The sequence below is a fragment of the Scyliorhinus torazame genome, chromosome 14 (genome assembly GCF_047496885.1).
Source record: "Scyliorhinus torazame isolate Kashiwa2021f chromosome 14, sScyTor2.1, whole genome shotgun sequence".
NCBI classification, from domain to species: domain Eukaryota; kingdom Metazoa; phylum Chordata; class Chondrichthyes; order Carcharhiniformes; family Scyliorhinidae; genus Scyliorhinus; species Scyliorhinus torazame.
Window position 1 is genome coordinate 136,558,225 of NC_092720.1, and position 24,439 is coordinate 136,582,663.

The following is a 24,439-nucleotide window of genomic DNA, read 5'->3' on the forward strand; positions in this document are numbered from 1 at the left end:
CACTGTTGGGGGGTGGTCCGGAGCACGTGAGCCGGCCAAAGGTGGGGTGTCACTATTTTGTAGGCCGGGCCCGCAAGCGGACAGTGCCATGTTGCGTGGCACGGCTGCTGCAGGCCGCTGCCGTGCGCATGCACGGCCACGGACCCAGCAATTCTCTGGGTCGTATCGTCAGCTAGAGCCGTGTGCTCCATGCTGCCTTGATGCGAGTCCCCAGCCAAATGGAGGATCGGTGGCCGTTTTACGCCATTTGTTCTGTTGTAAAACGCCACCGTTCCCACGCCGGCATGGGCACATAGCCTCAAAATCGGTGAATCCAGTCCCTCCAATCAAGCAAAACCTATCACAGGTCAAAAGCCACTTGTAAATAAAGTTGCCAAACACAGGGATACTTGCTGTACACTTGAATAGAGATTTCTTGGAAATACTTCTTGAAGAGAGAGAGATCCTGTCAGGAAATAGATTCCTTGTCTGTGTCAGACTACTGGTTAACCTGACAGCTTTTTGCAAAAGCTACTGCTCAACACAAAGCTCCCAGCAAAACGAAAAGCTAAACTGCCTGCTACAAACGTGGCTCCTCCCATTAATTACAACATATTTTATATTTTTATATTTCTTTGTTGCTGCAAAGATAAAAGGTATGGAGGTGCCCACAATCTGGTTTCTGGCAAAACATAGAGAGGTTTATTAAGGCTGTTGCTCATATAATCAAGGTGGTAATCTGCAATGCGTGACACTGAGGCCAACACTGCTAGGGTGGTGACCGCAGTGGAGAACCTGCAGCTAGACGTCAGCAGCATGAGTGGAGGTGTCCAAGGCGTTCCTCAGTCAGTGACGATCATGTCTGAGGGCCTCGTCAGCATATCCGAGTCGTTGGATGATGTGTCCCTGACGCAGGTGGACCTTTCCGAGACACTGTGGAGCACGTCCCATTCGCTGAGGGACGTGTCCCAATCTCGGGTCGAACTTGCCGGTGCGCTGTGGAGCATATCCCAGTCTTAGGTGGGCATCGCTGAGGCGCTCCAGAGCATGTTCCAGTCACTGAGGACTGTGTCCCACACACAGGTGGACATTGGCGAGGTACTGGATTGCATGGCCCGCTCACAGAAGGGCATCAAAACCATAGTGGAGACATCGGAGAGCCGTCAGGGCTGGCAGAGCCAGATGATGCAGGGGCATCCGCCGCTCAATCCAGCTGCCCCTCCATCCCGGGGTGATTCCCAGGATCTATGGGCACCGACTAGAAGGAGGGAGTTACTGATCTCGATGCCAAACCGGAGCCTCCCTATGGGTTGGCGACGGGCCACCAGCACCCCTGAGTGTCTATCCCCACTACCCGGACAAGCATCCGTCATGGAATCAGCATCCGGAACATGGTGGCATGGCAGGGCATGTGCAGTCGGCAAGTGGGCTGGGGCATCCCGGCCCCAGGGCCCTCGGAGCATCAAATGCTACAAGACACGGTGATAGCAGGCTTCCCCCACCGCTGATATGCATCATGGGACACACCTAGACATAGTGGTAGAGCATGGAAGGCTAAGCACATAGAGGGTACTGGAGTGGAGAGGGGTAATGCTGTTGGGGGAAGGGTGGGTAGGGGGGATGGCACCATCTGGGGCTAGAAACAGTTGGGGTCACAATTGTACAGCAGTAAACCCCCCACTCCCCAAGGCATACCACGTGGAGGTGATGGGGTGAGTGCACAGATAGCAGACAGACAAGGGTCAGACTATGGCATACATTGAGAAGCACCAGAGCTCAGCTCACAGTCCTTCACCCTCCTGCCTTTGACATGGACCCACTGAAAGTACCGACATAAGCCCATCACCCTGGAGTGATGTAACACAGACCCTGGGAGGGTGGAACAGTGTGATTGGGGCATTTGGGGGTGGGGAGGAGGGGCTGGGGGTGAAGGAGGAGAGGCGGGTGGGGTGCGCGCTGGTGATGGGGGTGAAGGTGAGGCGGGCCGGGTGGGGAATGGGGTCATGGGTGTGATGGGACGGTGGGTGGGAAGGAGGGGGGGGGGGGGGGGGTGCAGGCAGATGAGGGGGGGGGGGTTGAGACGACGGACCTAGCCACGTCCTAAGTGAAGGGGCGAGGATGTCGCCTGTCCTCCATCCTCCTGCGGGTCCCCCCTGGGCTTGACGTTCAGCCCTCCTGGTCCGGTGCCTCTGCGTCCTCCTTGGTGTAGGCATGTTTCTCCTCGTCCTCCACCTCCAGCACATTGCCCTGCTATTATGCCAGGTTGTGGAGGGCACAGCAGACCACCACAAAGTGAGCGACCCTCCTGGGGGTGTACTGCAGTGCACCACCAGAGCAGTTGAGGCATCGGAACTGCATTTTAAGCAGTCCGATGCACCACTCAGTGACAGCCTGGATGGCCGCATGGTCCTTCGCATCGGTCACTGGCCTCCGTAATGGTGTCATTAGCCAGTTCCAAAGTGGGTACCCCTTATATCCCAAGAGCCAACTGGTCACTCTCAGGTCTCCCTCGAAGGTGGCAGGGATCTCCGACTACATCTCCCCATGATGTAGCTGTCCGGCACAATCCCTGGGAAGCCTGCACACAACGTGCATGGTCTTTATCTGTTGGATGTTCACAGGTTGGACATTCAGGGAGTGAAATCCCTTTCTTGATGTAGGGAAATCCCTCACACCCTGGCACATGCAAGGTGACATGCCTGCCATCTATTGCCCCCTGGGCCTGGGACATCCCAGCGATGACAGAGAATCCTGCTGCCTTGGCATCGTGTTAGGCTTGGTCCAGGTCAAAGATTATATAATTAGCTGCCTGGGCAAACAGCATCCTGCCCGGGCAGCACGGTAGCACAAGTGATTAGCACTGTGGCTTCACAGTGCCAGGGTCCCAGGTTCGATTCCCTGCTGGGTCACTGTTCTCCCCGTGTCTGCGTGGGTTTCCTCCGGGTGCTCCGGTTTCCCCCCACAGTCCAAGACGTGCAGGTTAGGTGGATTGGCCATGTTGAATTGCCCTTAGTGACCAAAAAAGGTTAGATGGGGTTATTGGGTTACGGGGATAGGGTGGAAGTGAGGGCTTAAGTGGGTCGGTGCAGACTCAATGGGCCGAATGGTCTCCTTCTGCACTGTATGTACTATGTACTTGTGGGCTGTTGGCTGGGATTTGGCACACAATTCCCCGCTCGAGTCCTGGAATGATCCTGACATTCAGGGCTGCGGTGACCTTGTTGGCCACCAGGGGCGGTATCCTCCTCCTCCACGTGGTGCCAAGTCTGCAAGGACATGGCACAGGTGCCGCAACATCTCCTTGTTTTTTTTAAAATATGTTTATTAAGAATTTTTAAGCAGAATTTTCAACCATACAAACAAACCCCCCCCCCCCCCCGGTAACAAAAAGAAAAGAAAGCTCGCATAGCAAGACATAAACATGGCAAGTCAATATGATACAGAACTTTGTACATTGGATTCCTCCCGTACGTATCAGTTTTCCGGATCATTTATGTCTTTTCTTGCTCAGATACCCCCCAGAAAAAAACTCCTTCCCCGTCCCTCCCTCTTCACCCCCCCCCCCCCCCCCCCCCCCACCCCCCCCAAGAAAGATATCCCTCCCCCCCTGGGTTGCTGCTGCTGCTGACCGAACTCCATCTAACGCTCCACGAGATAGTCTAGGAACGGTTGCCACCGCCTGTAGAACCCCTGCGCAGACCCTCTCAAGGCAAACTTTATCCTTTCCAACTTGATAAACCCTGCCATGTCATTTATCCAGGCTTCCACACTGGGGGGCTTCGCATCTTTCCACACTAATAAGATCCTCCGCCGGGCTACCAGGGACGCAAAGGCCAGAATGCCGGCCTCTTTCGCCTCCTGCACTCCCGGCTCGTCCGCTACTCCAAATAATGCTAGCCCCCAACTTGGCTTGACCTGGTCTTTCACCAGGACTTTCACCACCTTGGATATAGTTCTCGCAACTCCCCTCCAGAACCCATCCAGTGCCGGGCACGACCAAAACATATGGACATGGTTCGCCGGGCTTCCTGAGCACCTCCCACATCTGTCCTCCACCCCAAAGAACCTGCTCAGCCTCGTCCCCGTCATATGCGCTCTATGAACAACCTTAAATTGTATTAGGCTAAGCCTGGCACACGAGGAAGAGGAATTAACCCTACTTAGGGCATCAGCCCACAGACCCTCCTCAATCTCCTTCCCCAGCTCCTCTTCCCATTTACCCATCAGCTCCTCTACCAAAGCCCCCCCCTCTTTCATCTCCTGGTATATCGCTGACACCTTGCCTTCTCCGACCCATACGCCCGAAATCACCCTGTCTTGAATCCCCTGTGCCGGGAGCAGCGGGAATTCCCTCACCTGTCGCCTCACAAACGCCCTCACTTGCATGTACCTGAAAGCATTTCCCAGGGGTAGTCCAAACTTCCCCTCCAGCGCCCCTAAACTCGCAAACGTCCCATCGATGAACAGGTCCCCCATTCTTCTAATCCCTGCCCGATGCCAGCTCTGAAACCCCCCGTCCATCCTTCCTGAGACAAACCGATGGTTATCTCTGATCGGAGACCACACCGAGGCTCCCATCACACCCCTGTGTCCTCTGCACTGCCCCCAGATCTTTAGCGTTGCCACCACCATCGGACTCGTGGTGTACCTTGTTGGCGAGAGCGGCAGCGGTGCCGTCACCAGCGCCCCCAGGCTCGTTCCTTTGCAGGACACCATCTCCAGCTTCTTCCATGCCGCCCCCTCTCCCTCCATCACCCACTTACGGATCATCGCCACGTTGGCTGCCCAGTAGTAGCCACCCAGATTCGGCAACGCCAGCCCTCCTCTGTCTCTACTACGCTCCAGGAACCCCCTCCTTACCCTCGGGGTCTTACTCGCCCACACAAAACCCATAATGCTCCTGCCTACCCTCTTAAAAAAGGCCTTGGTGATCACAATTGGAAGGCATTGGAATACAAAAAGAAACCTCGGGAGGACCACCATTTTAATCGACTGTACGCTGCCCGTTAGCGAGCGTGGCAACATGTCCCACCGTTTAAAGTCCTCTTCCATCTGCTCTACCAGCCGCGTCAAATTAAGTTTGTGCAGGGTCCCCCAGCTCCTAGCTACCTAGATCCCCAAGTATCGAAAGCTCCTTTCCGCCCTCCTCAACAGTAGGTCGTCTATCCCTCTTCCCTGATCCCCCGAATGCACCACAAAGAGCTCACTCTTCCCTACATTGAGCTTGTAGCCCGAGAAGTCCCCAAGCTCCCTTAGGATCTGCATGACCTCCACCATCCCCTCCACTGGGTCCGCCACATACAGCAACAGGTCGTCTGCGTACAGCGACACTCGATGCTCCTCTCCCCCTCGAACCACCCCCCTCCATTTCCTGGACTCCCTTAATGCCATGGCCAAAGGTTCAATTGCTAATGCAAACAACAGGGGGGACATGGGGCACCCCTGCCTCGTCCCTCGATACAGCCGAAAATACTCCGACCTCCGCCGATTCGTAACCACACTCGCCACCGGGGCTCTATATAGGAGCTTAACCCAACTGATATACCCCTCCCCAAACCCAAACCTCCGCAGCACTTCCCAAAGATACTCCCACTCTACTCGGTCAAAGGCCTTCTCTGCGTCCATAGCTGCCACTATATCCGCCTCTCCCTCCACCGATGGCATCATTATCACGTTTAGGAGCCTCCGCACATTGGTATTTAACTGCCTGCCCTTTACAAATCCCGTCTCGTCCTCGTGAATCACCCCCGGGACATAGTCCTCAATCCTCGTAGCCAACATTTTTGCCAGCAACTTAGCATCTACGTTGAGGAGCGAGATCGGCCTATACGACCCGCATTGCAGTGGGTCCTTATCCTGCTTCAGGATCAAAGAGATCGTCGCCTCCGACATTGTCGGGGGCAGGGTCCCCCCCTCCCTTGCCTCATTGAAGGTCCTTACCAGCAACGGGGCTAACAGGTCTACATACTTCCTATAGAACTCCACCGGGAACCCATCCGGTCCCGGGGTCTTCCCTGCCTGCATGCTCCCCAGTCCTTTAACCAGCTCCTCCATCCCAATTGGCGCCCCCAAACCAGCCACCTCCTGCTCCTCCACCCTCGGGAACCTCAGCTGGTCCAAGAATCGTCGCATCCCCTCTTTTCCCCCTGGGGGCTGGGACCTATACAGCTCCTCGTAGAAGGCCTTGAATGCCTCATTCACTTTCACCGCACTCCGCACCGTATTTCCCTTTCCGTCCTTGACTCCACCTATTTCCCTCGCTGCCATCTTCTTACGGAGCTGATGTGCCAGCATCCGGCTCGCCTTCTCCCCATACTCGTACATCGCCCCCTGTGCCTTCCTCCAATGCGCCTCTGCCTTCCCTGTGGTCAACAGGTCGAATTCCGTCTGGAGACTTCGTCTCTCCCTGAGTAGTCCCTCATCAGGGGCCTCTGCATATCTCCTGTCCACTCTTAAGATCCCCACTAACCACTCCCTTTCCCTGCCCTCTCTCTTCTCCCTATGAGCCCTGATGGAGATTAACTCTCCCCTGACCACCGCCTTCAGCGCCTCCCATACTACTCCCACCTGCACCTCCCCATTGTCGTTGGCCTCCAGATACCCTTCGATGCACCCCTGCACACTTCCTCGTCTGCCAGCAGTCCCACATCCAACCGCCACAGCGGGCGTTGGTCCCTCTCCTCTCTCAGCTCCAGTTCCACCCAGTGCGGGGCGTGGTCTGAAATGGCTATGGCCGAATACTCTATTCCCTCCTCTTTCGGGATCAATGCCCTGCCCAGAACAAAAAATCTATCCGGGAGTAGGCCTTGTGTACATGGGAGAAAAAAGAAAATTCTCTGGCCAAAGGCCTGGCAAATCTCCACGGATCTACTCCCCTCATCTGGTCCATAAACCCCCTGAGCACCTTGGCCGCAGCCGGCCTCTTTCCGGTCCTAGATCTGGAGCGATCCAGTGCTGGGTCCAACACCGTGTTGAAATCCCCACCCATTATCAAGCTTCCTACCTCCAAGTCCGGAATACGCCCCAACATCCGTTTCATGAATCCAGCATCGTCCTAATTCGGGGCGTATACATTTACCAATACCACCCCCGTCCCCTGCAACCTACCGCTCACCATCACATATCGGCCTCCATTGTCCGCTACTATGTTCTTGACCTCAAACGGCACCCGCTTCCCCACCAGTATTGCCATTCCTCTATTCTTCGCATCCAGCCCCGAATGGAACACCTGTCCTACCCATCCCTTCCTTAACCTGACCTGATCTGCCACCTTCAGATGTGTCTCCTGAAGCATGGCGACGTCTGCCTTCAGTCCCTTTAAGTGCGCGAACACTCGGGCCCTCTTAACCGGCCCATTTAAGCCTCTCACATTCCACGTGATCAGCCGGAGTGGGGGGCTACCCCCCCCCCCCCCCCCTGCCGACTAGCCATCTCCTATCTTAGGCCAGTCCCATGCCCGCGTCTCCCGCATCCTCCAGTCCCCCAGACGGGAAACCCCGCCCTGACCACCTCTTCCATTTTCAGTTCCCCCACGGCCAGTGTAGCAGCAACCCTATTGTGTCCCCCCCCCCCCCCCCGCTAGATCCAAATCTAGCTCTTCTGCTCTCCCATAATACTTCCGTAAGTCAGCTGACTCCTGCTGACCCCAGCTTCCCCAGCCTTCCCGTTGACCCCCCCCCCCCCCCCCCCCCCCCCCCCCCCCCGTGTGGAAATCCCTCCTCCTCCTTGCGCTCCTCCATCCACCCCCCTCCCTAACACGGGAAAAAGCCCGCGCTTTCCTGAGCCAGCCCCGCCCCCTGTGGCGCAGCTCCTGTTGCGGCCTTATCCCAATTCCCCCATCCCCGAGTCTCACCTCCCTCCAGCACCGTCGCCCACATTCCTCACTGTCCCCCCATCAAGAACTCTTCCCCCATCCCCATCCATTTCCCCCATCCCCATCCATCGTCCCACCTGTGAAACATTCTTTACCCATGTTTACAACCCTGTATACAGTCAACATCTCCCCCACATCCACAGTCCCTCAGTTCAAGTCCAATTTTTCCGTTTGGATAAAGGTCCAAGCCTCTTCTGGCGTTTCGAAATAGTGGTGTCGGTCCTGATAAGTGACCCACAGTCGCGCTGGCTGCAGCATTCCGAATCTCACCCTTTTTTTAATGCGCCCCGCCTTGGCCCGGTTGAAACCAGCTCCCCTCTTTGCCACCTCCGCGCTCCAGTCCTGGTATACTCGGATCACCGCATTCTCCCATCGTCTGCTCCGCTCCTTCTTGGCCCATCTCGGGACACACTCTCTGTCCGCGATGAGGGGATATCCTCAAGGCCTACCTCTGGGTGTTTGGATGTTGGCTTCTGCCTCTGAGGTGTTGAAGCCTCAGGTGTTCAGGCAGAATGTCCTGGCCTCATAGTTTGGTTGGGATGCGAGGCAATAACTCTCACCTGTGACATGGCACGCATACCATCGGGGATCCACGGGGAGCTGTGAAGTGCTCACATTAATAGGATTGCCAATTCCCTGTTGGCAAAGCCTTCATCTGTGTGCCCGCCCGTTGGTGGGGGTTATGGGTGGTTGGTGAGACAGATAGGCAGTAGCCGGAGCTGCCCCGGTTATGGGCACAGACGATCCAGGGGTGACATGGTGCACCTGCGGGTGCTGGGGCGCCCTCTCTGACTGAGGTCATCCCCCTCTGGTGTGTCTCACCCCCCTGGGGTCTCCCTCCCAAGCACTGAGCCAGCAATCCTAGTGTCCCCGGGCTAACTGCCCGGGATCGAAGATGGCTACTCACCACCTCGGATTCCCACAGCAGCCATTCCGTCAGCGTCACATTTTTAAAAGGGTGTACTAATCGGCACTCTTGTGACCACTTGCTGGGAGGTGGTTAAATCACGGGAGGCCATTTCACTCTTGGCAGCGAGCAGGAATTGCAAAACTGAAGGACTTGTTCTTGGACGGGACGTTCGCGAGTCTGGGAGCACTGACAGAAAAATACGGGTTGCCACCTGGGAATGCATTTCGTTATATGCAAGTGAGGGCATTTGTGAGGCAACAGGTGAGGGAATTTCCGCAGCTCCTGGCGCAAGGGATCCAGGACAGAGTGATTTCGGGGGCATGGGTGGGTGACGGTAAGGTGTCCGATATATACAGGGAAATGAGAGACGAGGGGGAGACGATGATAGAGGAACTGAAAGGAAAATGGGAGGAGGAGCTGGGGGAAGAGATTGAGGAGGGGCTGTGGGCGGATGCCCTAATTAGGGTAAATTCCTCGTCCTCGTGTGCCAGGCTCAGCCTGATCCAATTCAAGGTACTACACAGGGCACATATGACGGGAGCAATATTGAGCAGGTTTTTTGGGGTGGAGGATAGGTGCGGGAGGTGCGCGGGAAGCCTGGCGAACCACACCCACATGTTTTGGTCATGTCCGGTATTGCACGGGTTCTGGGTGGGTGTGGCAAAAGTGATTTCAAAGGTGGTGGGGGTCCGGGTCGAACCAAGCTGGGGGTTGGCTATATTTGGGGTTGCAGATGAACCGGGAGTGCAGGAGACGAGAGAGGCCGATGTTTTGGCCTTTGTGTCCCTAGTAGCCCGGCGAAGGATTCTACTTATGTGGAAAGACGCTAAACCCCCGGGCGTGGAGGCCTGGATAAACGACATGGCAGGGTTTATAAAACTGGAGCAGATAAAGTACGCACTAAGAGGTTCGGCTCAGGGGTTCACCAGGCGGTGGCAACCGTTCCTCGACTATCTCGCAGAGCTATAAAGGAAAATAGGAAAGACAACAGCAGCAACCCGGGGGGGAGGGGAGGGGGGAGGGTGCATTCGGGTCTTCGGGGTTTTTTTGTGTGTTGTTACATATTTGCTGTTCATATTTATCTTCTCAATGTTACTATTTCTTTTTGTTTTTTATTTGTGTTGGCACTTGCCGTTAGTTAATATATTATTTTAAAAACGATCAATGTATATATTGTTACAAAGTTGTAAAAATGGAAAATTCTTGGTTGATCGAGAAACTTTAATAAAATATATTTAAAAAAAAAAAAATCACGGGAGGCCATTAGATAGGGGGTGGTTCCCGTTAATTGTGTGGAGAATGGCATTAATTGGTGATTATTGGTTTCTTGCCACATTGCAGCGGAAACCTCATCTTGCCAACAGGAGCGTGCCGGTTAGATTATAAACCAATCGGCGCCTGGCACACTTCCCGATTTTGGCCCCTCCCGCGATTTAACGTCTGCGTCTCGCTCGAGCGAGAGCACAACACCCGGTAGATCGCGCCCTCTATAAATATCTGGAGGAGAGAAAATACAAGGATATCGGAAAAGTGTGTGGGGGCGGGAAACGCCACACACACTCAATGGGCCAAATGGCCGCCTCCTGTGCTGTACTTTTCACGATTCTAGAAACCAAAGTTAAAAACCATTTAAACCAGCAGCAAATGTGAACGTTTAGCTCATCCTCAATGCCAGTCTTTAGTAGCAGGGGTTAATTGTGCAGCAGTCTCTTCATGCTGGTGTACATTATGTTTTCTTTCTTTGTATTTGCACCGTTGCCAGCTGATAGTGCTGGAGCCCCCGGTGAGTATTGCCTTCCGAGGATGTTCTGTGAGAGTGGAATCCCCTTGCTTCACACAGCAACTGTTGAATGAAGCAACAGCTGCTCAGTGTAAATCGTGCTTGTACTTAGGACCTTTGTGCACAGTGCCTGCAGATTTAGAGGCACTTTGGATGTGTTGCGAATGAAAGTCAAAAATATATGTTTTCAACCTCTCTTTGCCCTCACATTCTTAGTTTTGACAGATTGCTCTGTAACCTTGTTGTATTGCTCCATTATTTGATCTCCCTCTTTGCTTCCTTTCTTTACCCTACGCCCTCCCAACTTTACTGAATTGGAACCTTGCATAAATGTTGCTCTTAATCCTCCTAGTTGGTGTCTCACTTTGCTGCTTGCTCTTATCCTTGTTGATTTGGTTTCTTCCCCAGCCAGCTGAACCAATGTCAGCGTTCATCTTCTTTTCCATAATGCTACTGAATTAATCTTTATCTTGTTCCTAAGCTTGTAAAATGACCCATCCATGGCCAAAGTAGCATGACTAAACACTTCCAAGCCTCCTCTTGTAGGTAATGCAGAGTCAGCACCTACCACACCAGTCAGTAATGTAGTAATGTATTCCAGAAGTTCCAGAACTTCCCAACACCTAGTCTGTTCCTATTCTGGTATAGTTTAAACTAGTGTCCCATGATCCTCCCCAATCTGTTAAATTGGGACAATCTATCAATAGACGCTATCCAGTCCTTTAATTATTTTATAGACCTTGATTAGGTGATTTCACTGTAGTAAATAGATCAAGGCCTCTTACCCTATATGAGTAACTGATGTTTCTTAAGCGAGGTATCATTCTTGCAGCTCTCATCTGGAACTTTTCCAGGGTCACCATTGTCAGGGGTCGAAATTGGGCTGAGTACTCTAGATGCAGTTTGACAAGCACCCTGTATACGGTCAAAATGGTGTCCTTTGATTTATATTGAATGACACCGTTAAGACAACCAAATACCATGTTAGCGTTAGATACCACTTCTCTTCATTTTCCATCACCTGAACATGTTACCACGAAGATATTTTTCTCTCTGTGTTCGGTGTTATCAATGAGGTATCAGTATATCCTTTCTGAGATGGGGTGCCCAGAACTGAATGTGATACTTCAGAACCTTACACAATGATTGCATCACCTCTATCTCTTTGCACTCCAGCCTCTTGCAATTGTAGTCAACTTTTCATTTGCTTTTTTGATTACATAGGACATACAGTGCAGAAGGAGGCCATTCGGCCCATCGAGTCTGCACCGACCCACTTAAACCCTCACTTCCACCCTATCCCTGTAACCCAATAACCCTTCCGAATCTTTTTGGTCACTAAGGGCAATTTATCATGGCCAATCCACCTAACCTGCACGTCTTTTGACTGTGGGAGGAAACCGGAGCACCCGGAGGAAACCCACGCAGACACGGGGAGAACATGCAGACTCCTCACAGACAGTGACCCAGCGGGGAATCGAACCTGGGACCATGGCGCTGTGAAGCCACAGTGCTATCCACTTGTGCTACCGTGCTGCCTATCCACTTTTCCTTTAGTGATTTTTGTACGTGGACCCCCAAATCTCTGCTTCTCCACGGTTCCTAGCTTTGCATCATTTAGAAAATACTTTGATTTATCTTTCTTAGGTCCAAAGTTCCTCACTGAATTCTATCTGCCAGTTTTGCCCACTTGCTTAACCCATAAATGCCCCTTTGCAATTTACTACTCCCATCTACTCTATTTACTACACCACCCAACTCTTTATCAATTTATGCTGGTTCTCTCAAATCACGATGTATTTGTCCGCCCATAATAAACAATTCTAGTAATTTAACAACAACCGGGATTGGGACTAATTGGTCAGTAATTTTCTGGTTTCTTTCTCACCTGACTTAAATAATGGAGTGACATTCACAATTATCTAATCTGAGGAAACAATTCCCGAATGAAAAGAATTTTGGCAGATAGTGACAATTTCTGCATTTTCCTCTGTTAATACCAGAGGGTATTCATGGAAATGTAGATTTGTCTATTTTCAGGCTCATTATTTTCTCCATTACCATTTTTTAAGATTATATTAAATCTAGCAAGTTTCTCACCATGATTTATTTTTTCCTCACATCACTCATCCTCCACAGAGTAATTATTTAGGAAGCTGTCATATACTTATTTTTAATTACAATATCACTTGCATCTGCACCCACGTTACTCTTAGCCGCCCTCTTTCATTTAACATACTTGAAAAAACCTTGGGTGTTTTACTTTATATCATTTGCAAGTTTCTTTGGTCATTTTCCCTTTTTTGCAGTCCTTACTATTTTCTTTGTATCCATTTGCTGTTCTTTATATCTCCTCCAGTCTGTAGAATCTTTGCATTTGTGCCAGCCCTTTTCTTTTATATTATCTCATTTTTTTTCCTGACAAAATGCTTTGAAAACCATAACCATGGGTACCTTTGTTCAATTCAGCTCAGGTAGTTGCATTGTCTGAATATGGTTATTGTGAACTCATAATGTGGCCATACTGTTATAGCTCTTTCATTTTTATAGATTGAGGAGAGTGAGAATGAATGGTCTGTTCCACATTGTTTCACCATATACTCTGCCCAGAAGACAATTGTTGTAGCAGCCAGGTAAGTGTCTAATTTATTATTCAAGTGAATGAATTGTTAGCACGGATAGAAATAATTATGTATGACCTGATACCCAAATGGCGCCATGGTTGCAAGGTGACCAAGGCTGGGACCTAATCGTGAAAAATATTTGATATTTCAGTAAAACATAAGGTAAGAACAGATGATGGGAGGAAAGGATAATGGAGTAGTACTGATAATTAAGGATGACAGTAGTAGAGCAGCTCTAAAGAGCAAGATGTAGAATCAGTTTGGGTAGAGATAAGAAATTGAAAAGGTGAGAGGTCACTTGCAGGAGTTACACTGTAGCTCAGAAAATGCAGCATAAAATATATGCGGTGTGTAAGAAAAAAACTTCAATAATTGTGGACGTATTTGATTTACATGTAGATTGGGTGAATCAGATTGCAACGGTAGCCTGGAAAGAGTTCACACAGTATATTCAGGACAGTTTCTTACAGCAGTACATTTTAGCACCAGCCAGGGTGCAGGTTATTCTAGACCTCGTAATGTGACATAATTAATCAAGAACATCATGGTAAATGAGCCTCTTGGTGACAGTGATCATAACATGATGGAATTTCATATTCAATTTGAAGTTGAGAATTGTGGGTCCAAGACTCACATTTTAATTAATTGGTTGAAAGTAAACTTGGAAAATAGGTTGAAAGAGATACAGTAGCAGCCTTTTGAGGAGATATTTAATAACTCTCAGCAAAGATTTATCCCAGTGAGAAAGAAAGACTCTTTGACAAGGATGCATCATCCGTGGCTAAATATGAAAATGAAGGATAATATTGAATTGAAAGGAATACCACACATTTCAGCGGAGATTAGTGGCATGTCAAAATATTGGACAGATTTTAAGACACAGCAAAGAATGACTTTAAAAAAAAAAAAAAGAGTATGAGAGAAAACTAGGTAGAAATATAAAAACAGCTGGTGAGAGTTTCTATAATAGTAAAAAGAAAAGAGTAATTGAAGTTAGTGGTTGTCCTCTGGAGAGTGAATCTTGGGAATTAATAATGTAAAATCGGGAAAGGACAGAAGCGTTCAATGGGTATTTTGTCTCTGTTTTCACAGTGGAATGCTTAGGATCTTCTCAAAGGTATTTGAAAATCAAGAGGGGAACAGGAGGGAGGAAGTAAAACAATCAGCATCATCAGGGAAAAGGTGCTGGGGAAACTATTAGACCTAAAGACTGACAATACCCCAGGACCAGATGGTCTGCATCCTGGGGTCATAAAACAAATGGCTGCAGAGATAACAGAGGCATTGGTTACAATCTTCCAAAATTCCTTAGATTCTGGAACAGTCCAGCATATGAAAATTAGCAAATGTAACACCTTTATTCAAGAATGCTTTGGACAGACATAGGAAAATTTTGAGCCAGTTAACCTAACAGCTTTGATGGGAAATTGCTAGACTCCATTGTTATGAAGGCTTGTTGCTATCTTTACTTGCTCTAAATATGGCCGTCAATAAGGCTGCCCTTTTATATGGATATGAATATGATATGCTCTCAGAGTCAGCAGGTATCAAATGATACCGCCACAAGGTTCAACCGGGTATCGATCAAAGAGCCAAACAACCAGTTAGTGAGTTCAAGATCAATGGTACTTTATTTACACAGAAGATTAACTTACACATGCAACATAAACACTACGAGCTAAACTACACCTAACAACTCTGACAACCTGTACTTAACTTCAGGCACCCGGCTTAGATCAGAGGAACAGTGGCCTTTGTTCGAATCTGGATCGGCTGGATCTGGAGAAGTAACTGCGGTTCGGCTAGGATCATCCACCTGGTAGCAAGCGTTGAACTTGGACTTGCTTCTGGTGATGCGACGATTGGAGATGGACGTTGCCGGAGCGCCAGGTCCAAAAGAGATCGAACACATGGCAGTGTCTCTCTTTATCCTTGGGGAGTTTCGCGCTCTTTTGGGCGGTCCTTAGGTTTGGACCCAATTAATTGGGCAGTTCTCGATCGCTGCCTTCGATCTGAGCCAATGAAGGGGCGGGTGCCTTGATGGCTGGGCATGTCCTAAGCGTTCATTGACCCTACTGTTTATGCTTCCTGAGTAAAGGGAGTTGCGCCAAAATGTCTGGGCTCGTATCGATTACCTGAGTATCAATCCTTTGTCTTACGGAGATGGGCCATTAAATGCTAATTGGTTGGGGGTTTCGATGCTGTCTGGATTCTCTGCTCACAAATATGCATTCAGGGTTTGTGCCTGCCTGAATCTTACATTGTCCACATTTCCCGTTAGGCTTTGCGACCGTCCATGTTTCTTGTTGTAAGTGGCCATCCCAGATGGCTACAGTCCGTCCTTTTGATCCTAAACGCGAAGCGTGATGGATCACACTACTGAATCTTCTTCTGTTCTCTGGTATGCCGGGTACCCTTAATCAAGGGCAGATTCTATACTACTCTGTCCTCTGGATTGGAACATTTACCTAAGTTTTAACACATCACACATCTATAAAAAAAATTCTGAGGGGGCACTGTCACATTCAGTGATACATTTCAACTTCTTTACACAAACAGGGGGACCTCTAACTGTCCTTGTCTAAACTACACTTATGCTGCTATCTAATAACCAAAAGGACTTGTATTACAGTACAAAATAAACAATAGCAGCATCACATTTCTACTTAACACTTATGCCATTTACAGAGAAAGTAATTTGTCTTGAAAAACCGCGGAATTTATTAGGCAGAAAAGGGTTCAGAAAGAGTGTGGGGTCTGTTGAAGTCCGAAAACGGGCTCAGTGTGTATACTGGGGAGCGGGAGGCTCTCCTTTGCCATTTCCGAAGTCTGATTGTCTGGACGGCACTGCAAAGTATTGCTATAATCAATAGGGCTTCTACCGTGTAAGAAAGGGAATACCACTTTATGATATTATCGCACCATGTGGGGGTATCAGTGGCTGTTTCTATGTGTGGTGTAGTGTCTGGGCTAGGGGTATCGTGTTGGCTGGTCATGTTTAGGGCCTGTGTGGTGGAGGATATAGGGGCTGATAACGCGCGCAATTGTAGTGATCCAACGACGATCATGATGCAGGTCATCAGGTCCGTCTTAATTTTGTCTTTGTCTTCCTCTGTCTCCTGGTATATTCGTATCTTCCTGGGGGTACAAGCATAATATCTGTTATTATCTTGTTGTTTAATATCTCGTTTGTCTGTTTCTCCTTAACATCAATTTCCCGTTTAGAATTGTCACCATATGCGACTCCCTCATTTTTTTTTTTTAAACCAACCATTTGGGAGGCTAGACATCCGAGAAAGAAACTGTGTCACTGTGCGAGCAATCTCGCAGCCGGTGGTCAGTGCGCTGAGCGGGCAGACAAATTCCTCGTCCAGTGTTGAGATAGTTTTTTTCCTAGCAGCAAATTTGTTTCAACCAAGTGTTTGAACATGTAAATAGTAGTTGGGGTATAGCGACCGAAGGGTCGCCGGAGGGCAAGCAAAAACTGTGGCAAAGTGCATTCTTTAAACTACATTATGAAAAGAACAGTAAAAGAGTAGTTGTGACTGCATCAAGAAATTTTGGAATGAAATCGACACACAAAGTCGTACAAGAGACAAACATTCAACATTAAAAACAACTAAAAAAACAAACAAAAAAACGGGCAGGCTCCATCAGAGAATTGGACACCGTAAATCTCAATCGGTTCCTTTCTCTCATCACCTGGACACCTCAGGGTTCCATTCGGAAAAGGGTCGTAAAGGGGTTAGCATGGTGGGAGTCAGACTCTGAGTCGTCACCATCTCCCGGTTGCCAAATTCGTGACTGGAGTTTCTGTGCCAAGGCGGCGTGGGCCGATCTGGGATCCATCTCGTTGTTTCTTATCAGTCGATAAAGAGTTATCGCGGTGCCATTGTTTCTTATCCTGTAGAGCGGTAGAGGCAAAGGGGGGGTCGCTATGGTCGGGCAGTGGGTCAGGTTCTGGTAGTGGCGAATAAATGGTCTCTGAGGGGCCGAACATATCGTGGTCGGTGTCACAGGGGCTGTAGTGACTGGGGCCTGGTCTGTTTTGCCATTGGTCGGGGATTTCAAGTACATCAGAGGCTTTTTCCCAGGGTAGCGGGGTCAATTACTAGGGGGCATAGGTTTAAGGTGCAAGGGGCAAGGTTTAGAGGAGATGTGCGAGGCAAGTATTTTACACAGAGGGTAGTGGGTGCCTGGAACTCGCTACCGGGGGAGGTGGTGAAAGCAGGGCCGATAGTGACATTTAAGGGGCATCTTGACAAATACATGAATAGGATGGGAATAGAGGGATATGGACCCAGGAAGTATAGAAGATTTTAGTTTAGGCGGGCAGCATGGTCGGCACAGGCTTGGAGGGCCGAAGGGCCTGTTCCTGTGCTGTACTTTTCTTTGTTCTTTGTTTTATTCTTTGCTGTGCTTTCGCTGTCGATATCGGCCGAATCAAGTGTGAGGCAGAAACTTGTCTCTGGGGACGGAGTCAAGGCCGTGTCTGTGGACGTGCTGTCCTGGCTGGGGGAATGTTGGATTCGGTTGCCAGTGGGTGGGTCGTCGTTGTCTGCTTTCGCCAGTGAAATGTGGTGTGAGTGGCTGCACTGCGTTCCATAAACCTTAAGCTGGTTGATGTGAAACCATCCTGACTTTCCATTTGGATATGTAATCTTATAAACTGAGGGGATTACTTTGTCAGAAATTGAGTAGGGTCCTGAAAATTTTGGGGTGAGGAATGAACTCAGATTGTACAGGGAGATCATGACTTGCTGTCCGACTATATACTCTACCAGGTGTATTATTTTATCAAAGCAGGCCTTACTCTGCTTTTTCCTAGCGCCTAGTCGAACAGCTGCAGCGAGCTGTGCTGCTTTAATATTTTCCATTATGTTTTGGACTGCTTTTTCATGGGTTAGTGGGTGACTGTGGGGCTGGCCAAATGAAGTCCAAATAAATACTCGGTACCCTTCATGGGTCGTCCGGTCATGAGGGTGTGGGGGGTGTATCCTGTCAAAGTCGACACCGTGTTTCTAATAAACATCAGTGCGAATGGGAGAACTGTGTCCCATGTCGTGTTATGTTGTTGCACCATCTTCCGAAGTGTTGTCTTTAGGGTCCGGTTCATGCGTTCCACAATGCCGCTGGATTGTGGGTGATAGGCAATGTGAAACTTCTGTTTAATTCGGAAAATTGTTAGGACGTTTTTCATTACTCTTCCTGTGAAGTGCGAACCTTGGTCCGACTCAATACTACAGGGGAGTCCCCATCTGGAGAATATTTGCTGGGTCAGAATTTTTGCTGTCGTTTTAGCCATGTTTGTCCTGGAAGGAAATGCTTCTACCCATTTTGTGAAGGTGTCGATTACGACCAACACATATTTAAATCCATTTCTGCAGGGGGGGAGGGGACCAATGTAATCTAATTGTAAGTTCATCCATGGGCCATTAACAGGGCGGGTGTGTCTTAGCTGACCTTTCTTTGCGTATCTGTCTGGGTTGTTCTGGGCGCAAACTAAACAATTTTCAATGTAGTGGGTTACGTCAGTTTTTAAATCAGGCCACCAGCACAGAGCTCTGAGGTGGATCAGGGTGGATTCTATCCCTTGGTGTCCATGTCCGTCATGGAATTGACAAATAATCTGGTTCCTGTCCTGGGTGGGGACCACATAAATACCATCCTTTAATATGATCCCGTCGTGTACCGTTAAAGTGTCTTTAAACCTATCATCGGGAACTGGGAAGTTTCCTTTGAAAATTTCCTTAAGTGTGTCATCTTCCTTTTGTGCCTGTGCCAAATCCTGAATATTGGTCTGTGAGACCTGGACCGCATGTACTGGGGCACTCTCGGGGGGTTGCCAAAAGTGACCATGTCTTGAGCCTGCTTCTGCTAGGGCGTCTGCTTTTACGTTACCGGGTGGGGAGGAACAATGATGGCTTCTAACCTTTACAATGCCATATTTATGGTCTTTAGCTTCCTTGAGAATGTGCTTCAGTAATGGCGCTGAGGGTAGGGGTTTACCGTCGGCGGTTACAAATCCTCTAGATTCCCACAGGTGCAGGAATTCTGTCAGGTTGTTGCAAACATATAAGCTATCCGAATATATGTCTGCTCGGGTCGGGAACGAATCTGGGTGCTGCACAATGTATGCAACGGCTGCTAACTCGGCTGCCTGCGAACCTAAATGTTCTGGCAATTGTAACGATATCTCCTCTAATGCGTGTCCCTGCGCGTCTTCTACATATTTGCCACATCCTATAATCCTTTTCCATTTAGAATGGTGGAGGAGCCATCTACATAAATTTTTAGCAAAATATCTGTGGGCTGGGTTCTCTGTGGTCTGATGCCTGTCTTTGTCGGTAGCGATTCGGGAATAAAGGGTCCTGTGTTGTGCCTGGATGCAATGATTTCACACTCGTGGGATTCCTGCATATTGTAAATTATCGGCCAGAAACGTGTGCATCTTTGACCTCTTCACTGTAATGTCATGTCCTTGTAGGAGTAGGGTCCAGCGCGTTGCTCTAATTTGGCTTACTGTGCCGTCTTTTAGCCTACCGTCTAACAGTAGCTGTGTCGGGGTGTGCTCGGTCAAAATGGTTACGGGGTTGAGTCCTGTTATGTACGCGAAGTACTGAACAGCCCAGAAAACTGCGAGCAAGTGTCTTTCGCAGGCAGAAAATCCTTGCTCTACCGGATCTAAAACTCGTGAGGCATAGGCTACGGGTCCTAAACGATCGTGCCTTTCCTGGAGAAGTACGGCCGAAAGGGTTGGGTCGGTGGTCGCTACCTCTATTGTGTATGGGGTGTGTGGGTCTGGTGCCTGCAAAGCGGGAGCTGTACTTAGGGCACTTTTCAATGCATCTACGGCATCCGTGTGCTGTGGAAGCCATTTCCATGGGGCCTGTTTCTTAAGGAGTTCGGAAAGTGGGGCTGCCTTTGTGGCAAAACCGTCTGTATGGTTCCTGCAGTACCCAACCAGTCCTAAAAATGACCGGAGTGCTGTAACATTATGGGACAATGGTAATTTAACAATTGAATTGAACCGTTTTTGTTCTATCTCACGCTTACTATGCGTTATGACTGTACCTAAATAAATTACCTTTTCTTGGAGAATTTGGGCTTTTTTGTGGTTGATTTTACATCCAATTTCTTTTAGGAGACCTCCGAGTTCGGAGAGAAGCGAAATGTGCTCTTCCATGGTGTCAGTCTGTAGGAGCAAGTCGTCCACATACTGAATGAGGCATTCGGGTCGAGCAAATTTCGATAATCCATTCGCTAATTGTCTGTGAAAAATGGAGGGGGAGTTGTGGAAACCTTGTGGAAGGCATGTCCACGTGTACTGCTGTCCCTGGAAGGTGAACGCAAATTTGTACTGGCACTTTTCATTCGATAGAATGGACCAAAAGCCATTGCTAATGTCCAGAACCGTGAAAGATTTTGACTGTATTCCCTGCTTTAACATGGTCTCGGGACTCGTGGCAACAGTGGGGGCTGCTAACTTTGTTTAATTCTCTATAATCGATGGTCAGTCTCCATGAACCATCTGGTTTTCTTACGGCCAAATCGGGGCATTGTTTGTTGAGGCTACGGGCCAAATTCACCTTGATTCAGTAGACTTTGAATTACTTTATCTATTTCTCCCTCGGCTTGCTGTGGAAAACCGTATTGTTTCTGGGGCTTAGGATCGGGACCTGTAATGGTGACCATTCCTGGAATTTTACCGCAGTCGTACTTGTGCTGGGCAAAGGATGCTTTGTGTCTCTTCAAGACTTCCCTAACTGTTTTGTCTGTGGTAATGGTTTGTGGACCAAACCAGTAATCTCCCACTGAGCTAATCCTGTGTTCGTAGTTTCCTACTGTCAGCGTGGCGGGGGCTCGTGCTGCTCTAGCCATTTTCCACACACACTTATTTACGGGGTCGAAAGAAAGGGTGTGTGAGCTCATGAAATCTATCCCCAAGATATGCTCTGCTATCTGGGGTAAATCTACCAAAACGACTGAGTGCTTGGTTCTAATGTTACCGATCTGAATATCCACAGAGGCTGTAACATGTCCCTGCTGGAGGTGCCCTGTAAAGCCACTAAGAGTGATGGTGTCTGTAGTGGGCCATATATCTCTCTGGTACATTGTGGAGGAGTTTAACGTGGTTCGGGACCCTCCTGTGTCCCAAAGGAACTCTACGGGGTATCCCCGGACTGTGCCTATGACTACCGGTCTTCCGGACTTGTCCCAAAGTGTGTCGCAGACCCAGGTTGGGGCGTCCGAACAACATCAATCGGTGCCATTTAAGGCCAAATTATCTGAATGGGCGCTAACGCTGTGGATAGGCCGGGCATTGTTCCTAGGTGGTGCATTTGCCTGCTGATTCTGTTGCTGTTTCGGGGGGGCTTGGCATTCTCGGGCGTAATGTCCCTTCTCTCCACAATTGTAGCATCCCTGCATTTTAGGGTGCTGCGTGTTATTTCTACCTTCATTTACCCATGCGGGGTCTTGATGTGTCCTTACTAGATTCATGTTTGCTTCTACCTTCTCCTGCTCTGCCTTGTAATGTAGGGATTGTTCCCAAGCGCTAGAGAGTCTCTTCAGAACCCACACTTCATTGTGTGCCGGGTCTGAGGGGTCATAATTTGCACATGCTTTTTGTCCTGCCTCTGGCGTGAGAGACTAAAATACAGGTCCATTTGGTCATATTGTCTGCAGTTAAATGGGCGCTGGCTAAATCTCCAAATACTGCTGTGAAGTGTATCCAGAGGCGTCCAGCAAACGCCATTGGATGCTCCCCTTTTTTCTGCCTACATCGGTTGAGTCCTTCAACGGCATCTCCTCTATTATAGCCAATTGCATCTAGGACAGCTGTCTTCATATCCTGCAGGCTACCTCCTCCTACATTTTGTGGGTCGGGAAGGGCTGAGCTAACAGACGGGTCAAGGCTCATTACTATAGTTTCACTTCTTCCTGCGCGTCCAGACCGTACATGACGGTCTGTTGTCTAACTCGCTCAAAGAAATGGTGTGGGTCTGATGTGGGGTGAAAGTTTTCTATTTTATCACGGGCATCCCTTAACTGGGTGATGGTTAGTGGGGTGGTGTACACAAAATCGGGTTGGTCTCCTGTCGGTACTCTGCGCTGAGTGGTGACTGGATTTGTAGGGTTGGGTGCTGCCTGTGCAGTCGGTGGTGCGGGTGCTTTCCTTTTTGGGGCCTGGGGGATGCTATTCTGAATTTCTGTTTTGTTTATATATCGGTGGGCCGTTTCATTACGTTCCTGCCAATCGGGGCCATCTTCCTGATCTAAATTTGGGCCAAAGGTATCTGTGAACTGAGAGCAGTGATTGCAATCTTGCAATTTGCTGCCTGCATTTGGCATGGTCTACTGAACTCTGCCTCTGTTCCGTGGTGGAACTGTGGAGTGCTCGTAGGGCTGCCTTTGAGTCCTCACATTGCTTCTTCAATTGTTGTACTCGATGTTCTGTTTCCCCTCTTACCGAGACCGCGCGTTGCGTCTCTTGGTAGGCCTTATCATACTGTGACTGAAAGCTACTTAGGTGAGCGAGACAAGATTGGTGTGTCCGTTTGACATCAGCCATCTCCTTGTCCTTCGCCGCTAGCTGCTCTCGAAGTTGCTCGTTTACTTTTTCGCATTCTTCTCTTTCTCTTCAAGCTGTCTGCGGAGCGTCCTCACGATCTTCTCTGTGCCTCGCAATTGTGCCAAACAGGATACGATTGCCATTGGCTTACGAACTCTGCCTAATTTCTTTTTATGGATCTCGGTCAGGTTATCCCACCAAGTTTGTCCTATGCTACCAGGACCTGTTTCTTCGTTTGCACAAAACTCAGACCATAGGGACCATACTTTCCCCTTTAGGTACTTCCTAATTTCCTCTTCCCATATGAGACACTGCTCTGCTCTATCGGCCGCTGCGACCTCGGTTTCCTATGGGTACATAAGGCATTCCAATGCCTTCATTGCCATTTCTATGGTTATCTCTGTATCTCTAACGGGAATTTGGGACAGGGGAGAATAAAACGGTGATGCAAACAGCGGGTATGGCTTAAGCTATTTTTCGGTTCACACAACTCCCGAAAGTTTCACGCAACAAAATCTATCGAGTTTACCTTATATATCCCTTGTTAGTATGCATGCAAATTACTACACACTTCCGAATCGTGGAGGTTTGAGATATACTGGTCTTACACTTGTGGTTTATTTTTCTTTTCCAATTGGATTTCTAATTCAAACGTTTTGTGGGTTCTCTCAGAGTGACACAGTCACTTCTGGGTGGAGTCCCATCAGAGGTCGCCAATAAATGTTGCTATCTTTACTTGCTCTAAATATGGCAGTCAATAAGATTGCCCTTCTTTTATATGAATATGATATGCTCTCAGAGTCACCAGGTATCAAATGATACCGCCACAAAGTTCAACCGGGTATCGATCAAAGAGCCAAACAACCAGTTAGTTAGTTCAAGATCAATGGTACTTTATTTACATACAAGATTAACTTACACATGCAACATAAACACTACGAGCTAAACTACACCTAACAACTATGACAACCTGTACTTAACTTCAGGCTTAGGCCTTTGTTCGAATCTGGATCGGCTGGATCTGGAGAAGTAATTGCGGTTCGGCTAGGATCATCCGTCTGGTAGCAAGCGTTGAACTTGAACTTGCTTCTGGTGGTGCGGCGATTGGAGATGGACGTTGCCGGAGCGCCAGGTCCAAAAGAAGTCGAACACATGGCAGTGTCTCTCTTTATCCTTGGGGAGTTTCGCGCTCTTTTGGGCGGTCCTTAGGTTTGGACCCAATTAATTGGGCAGTTCTCGATCACTGCCTTCGATCTGAGCCAATAAAGGGGTGGGTGCCTTGATGGCTGGGTGTATCCTAAGCGGTCATTGACCCTGCTGTTTATGCTTCCTGAGGAAAGGGAGTGGCGCCGAAATGTCTGGGCTTGTATCGGTTACCTGAGTATCTATCCTTTGTCTTACGGAGAAGGGCCATTAAATGCTAATTGGTTGGGGGTTTCGATGCTATCTGGATTCTCTACTCACGAATATACATTCAGGCTCTGTGCCTGCCTGAATCTTACATTGTCCACATTTCCCGTTACATTGTCCATATTTCCCCCCGCCCGCACCCTCCAGCCTGATCACCACCACTCAAAATTGCCTGTTTGGCACTGCCAGCCTGGCACCACGGCAGTGCTGCTGCTAGTGCCACCTGGGCAGTGCCAGGCTGACATCCAGTTGGCACTGCCATGGTGCCAGGCTGGCAGTGCCAGGGACC

General features: G+C 49.2%; 1 protein-coding gene across 5 annotated transcripts in view; it reads left to right on the top strand.

Moving 5' to 3' along the window:
• farp2 (FERM, RhoGEF and pleckstrin domain protein 2) overlaps positions 1–24,439 on the top strand; it is a 294,261-nt gene that overhangs the window by 224,575 nt on the left and 45,247 nt on the right. For 4 of the 5 annotated variants that reach the window (XM_072474942.1, XM_072474943.1, XM_072474944.1 and 1 more), the window contains exon 22: positions 13,093–13,175. In XM_072474942.1, coding sequence (XP_072331043.1) covers positions 13,093–13,175 — 83 coding nt within the window. Of the gene's footprint in view, positions 1–13,092; positions 13,176–14,888; positions 15,280–24,439 lie in introns of those variants that run through there. The other variant, XM_072474946.1, reaches the window with a different exon arrangement.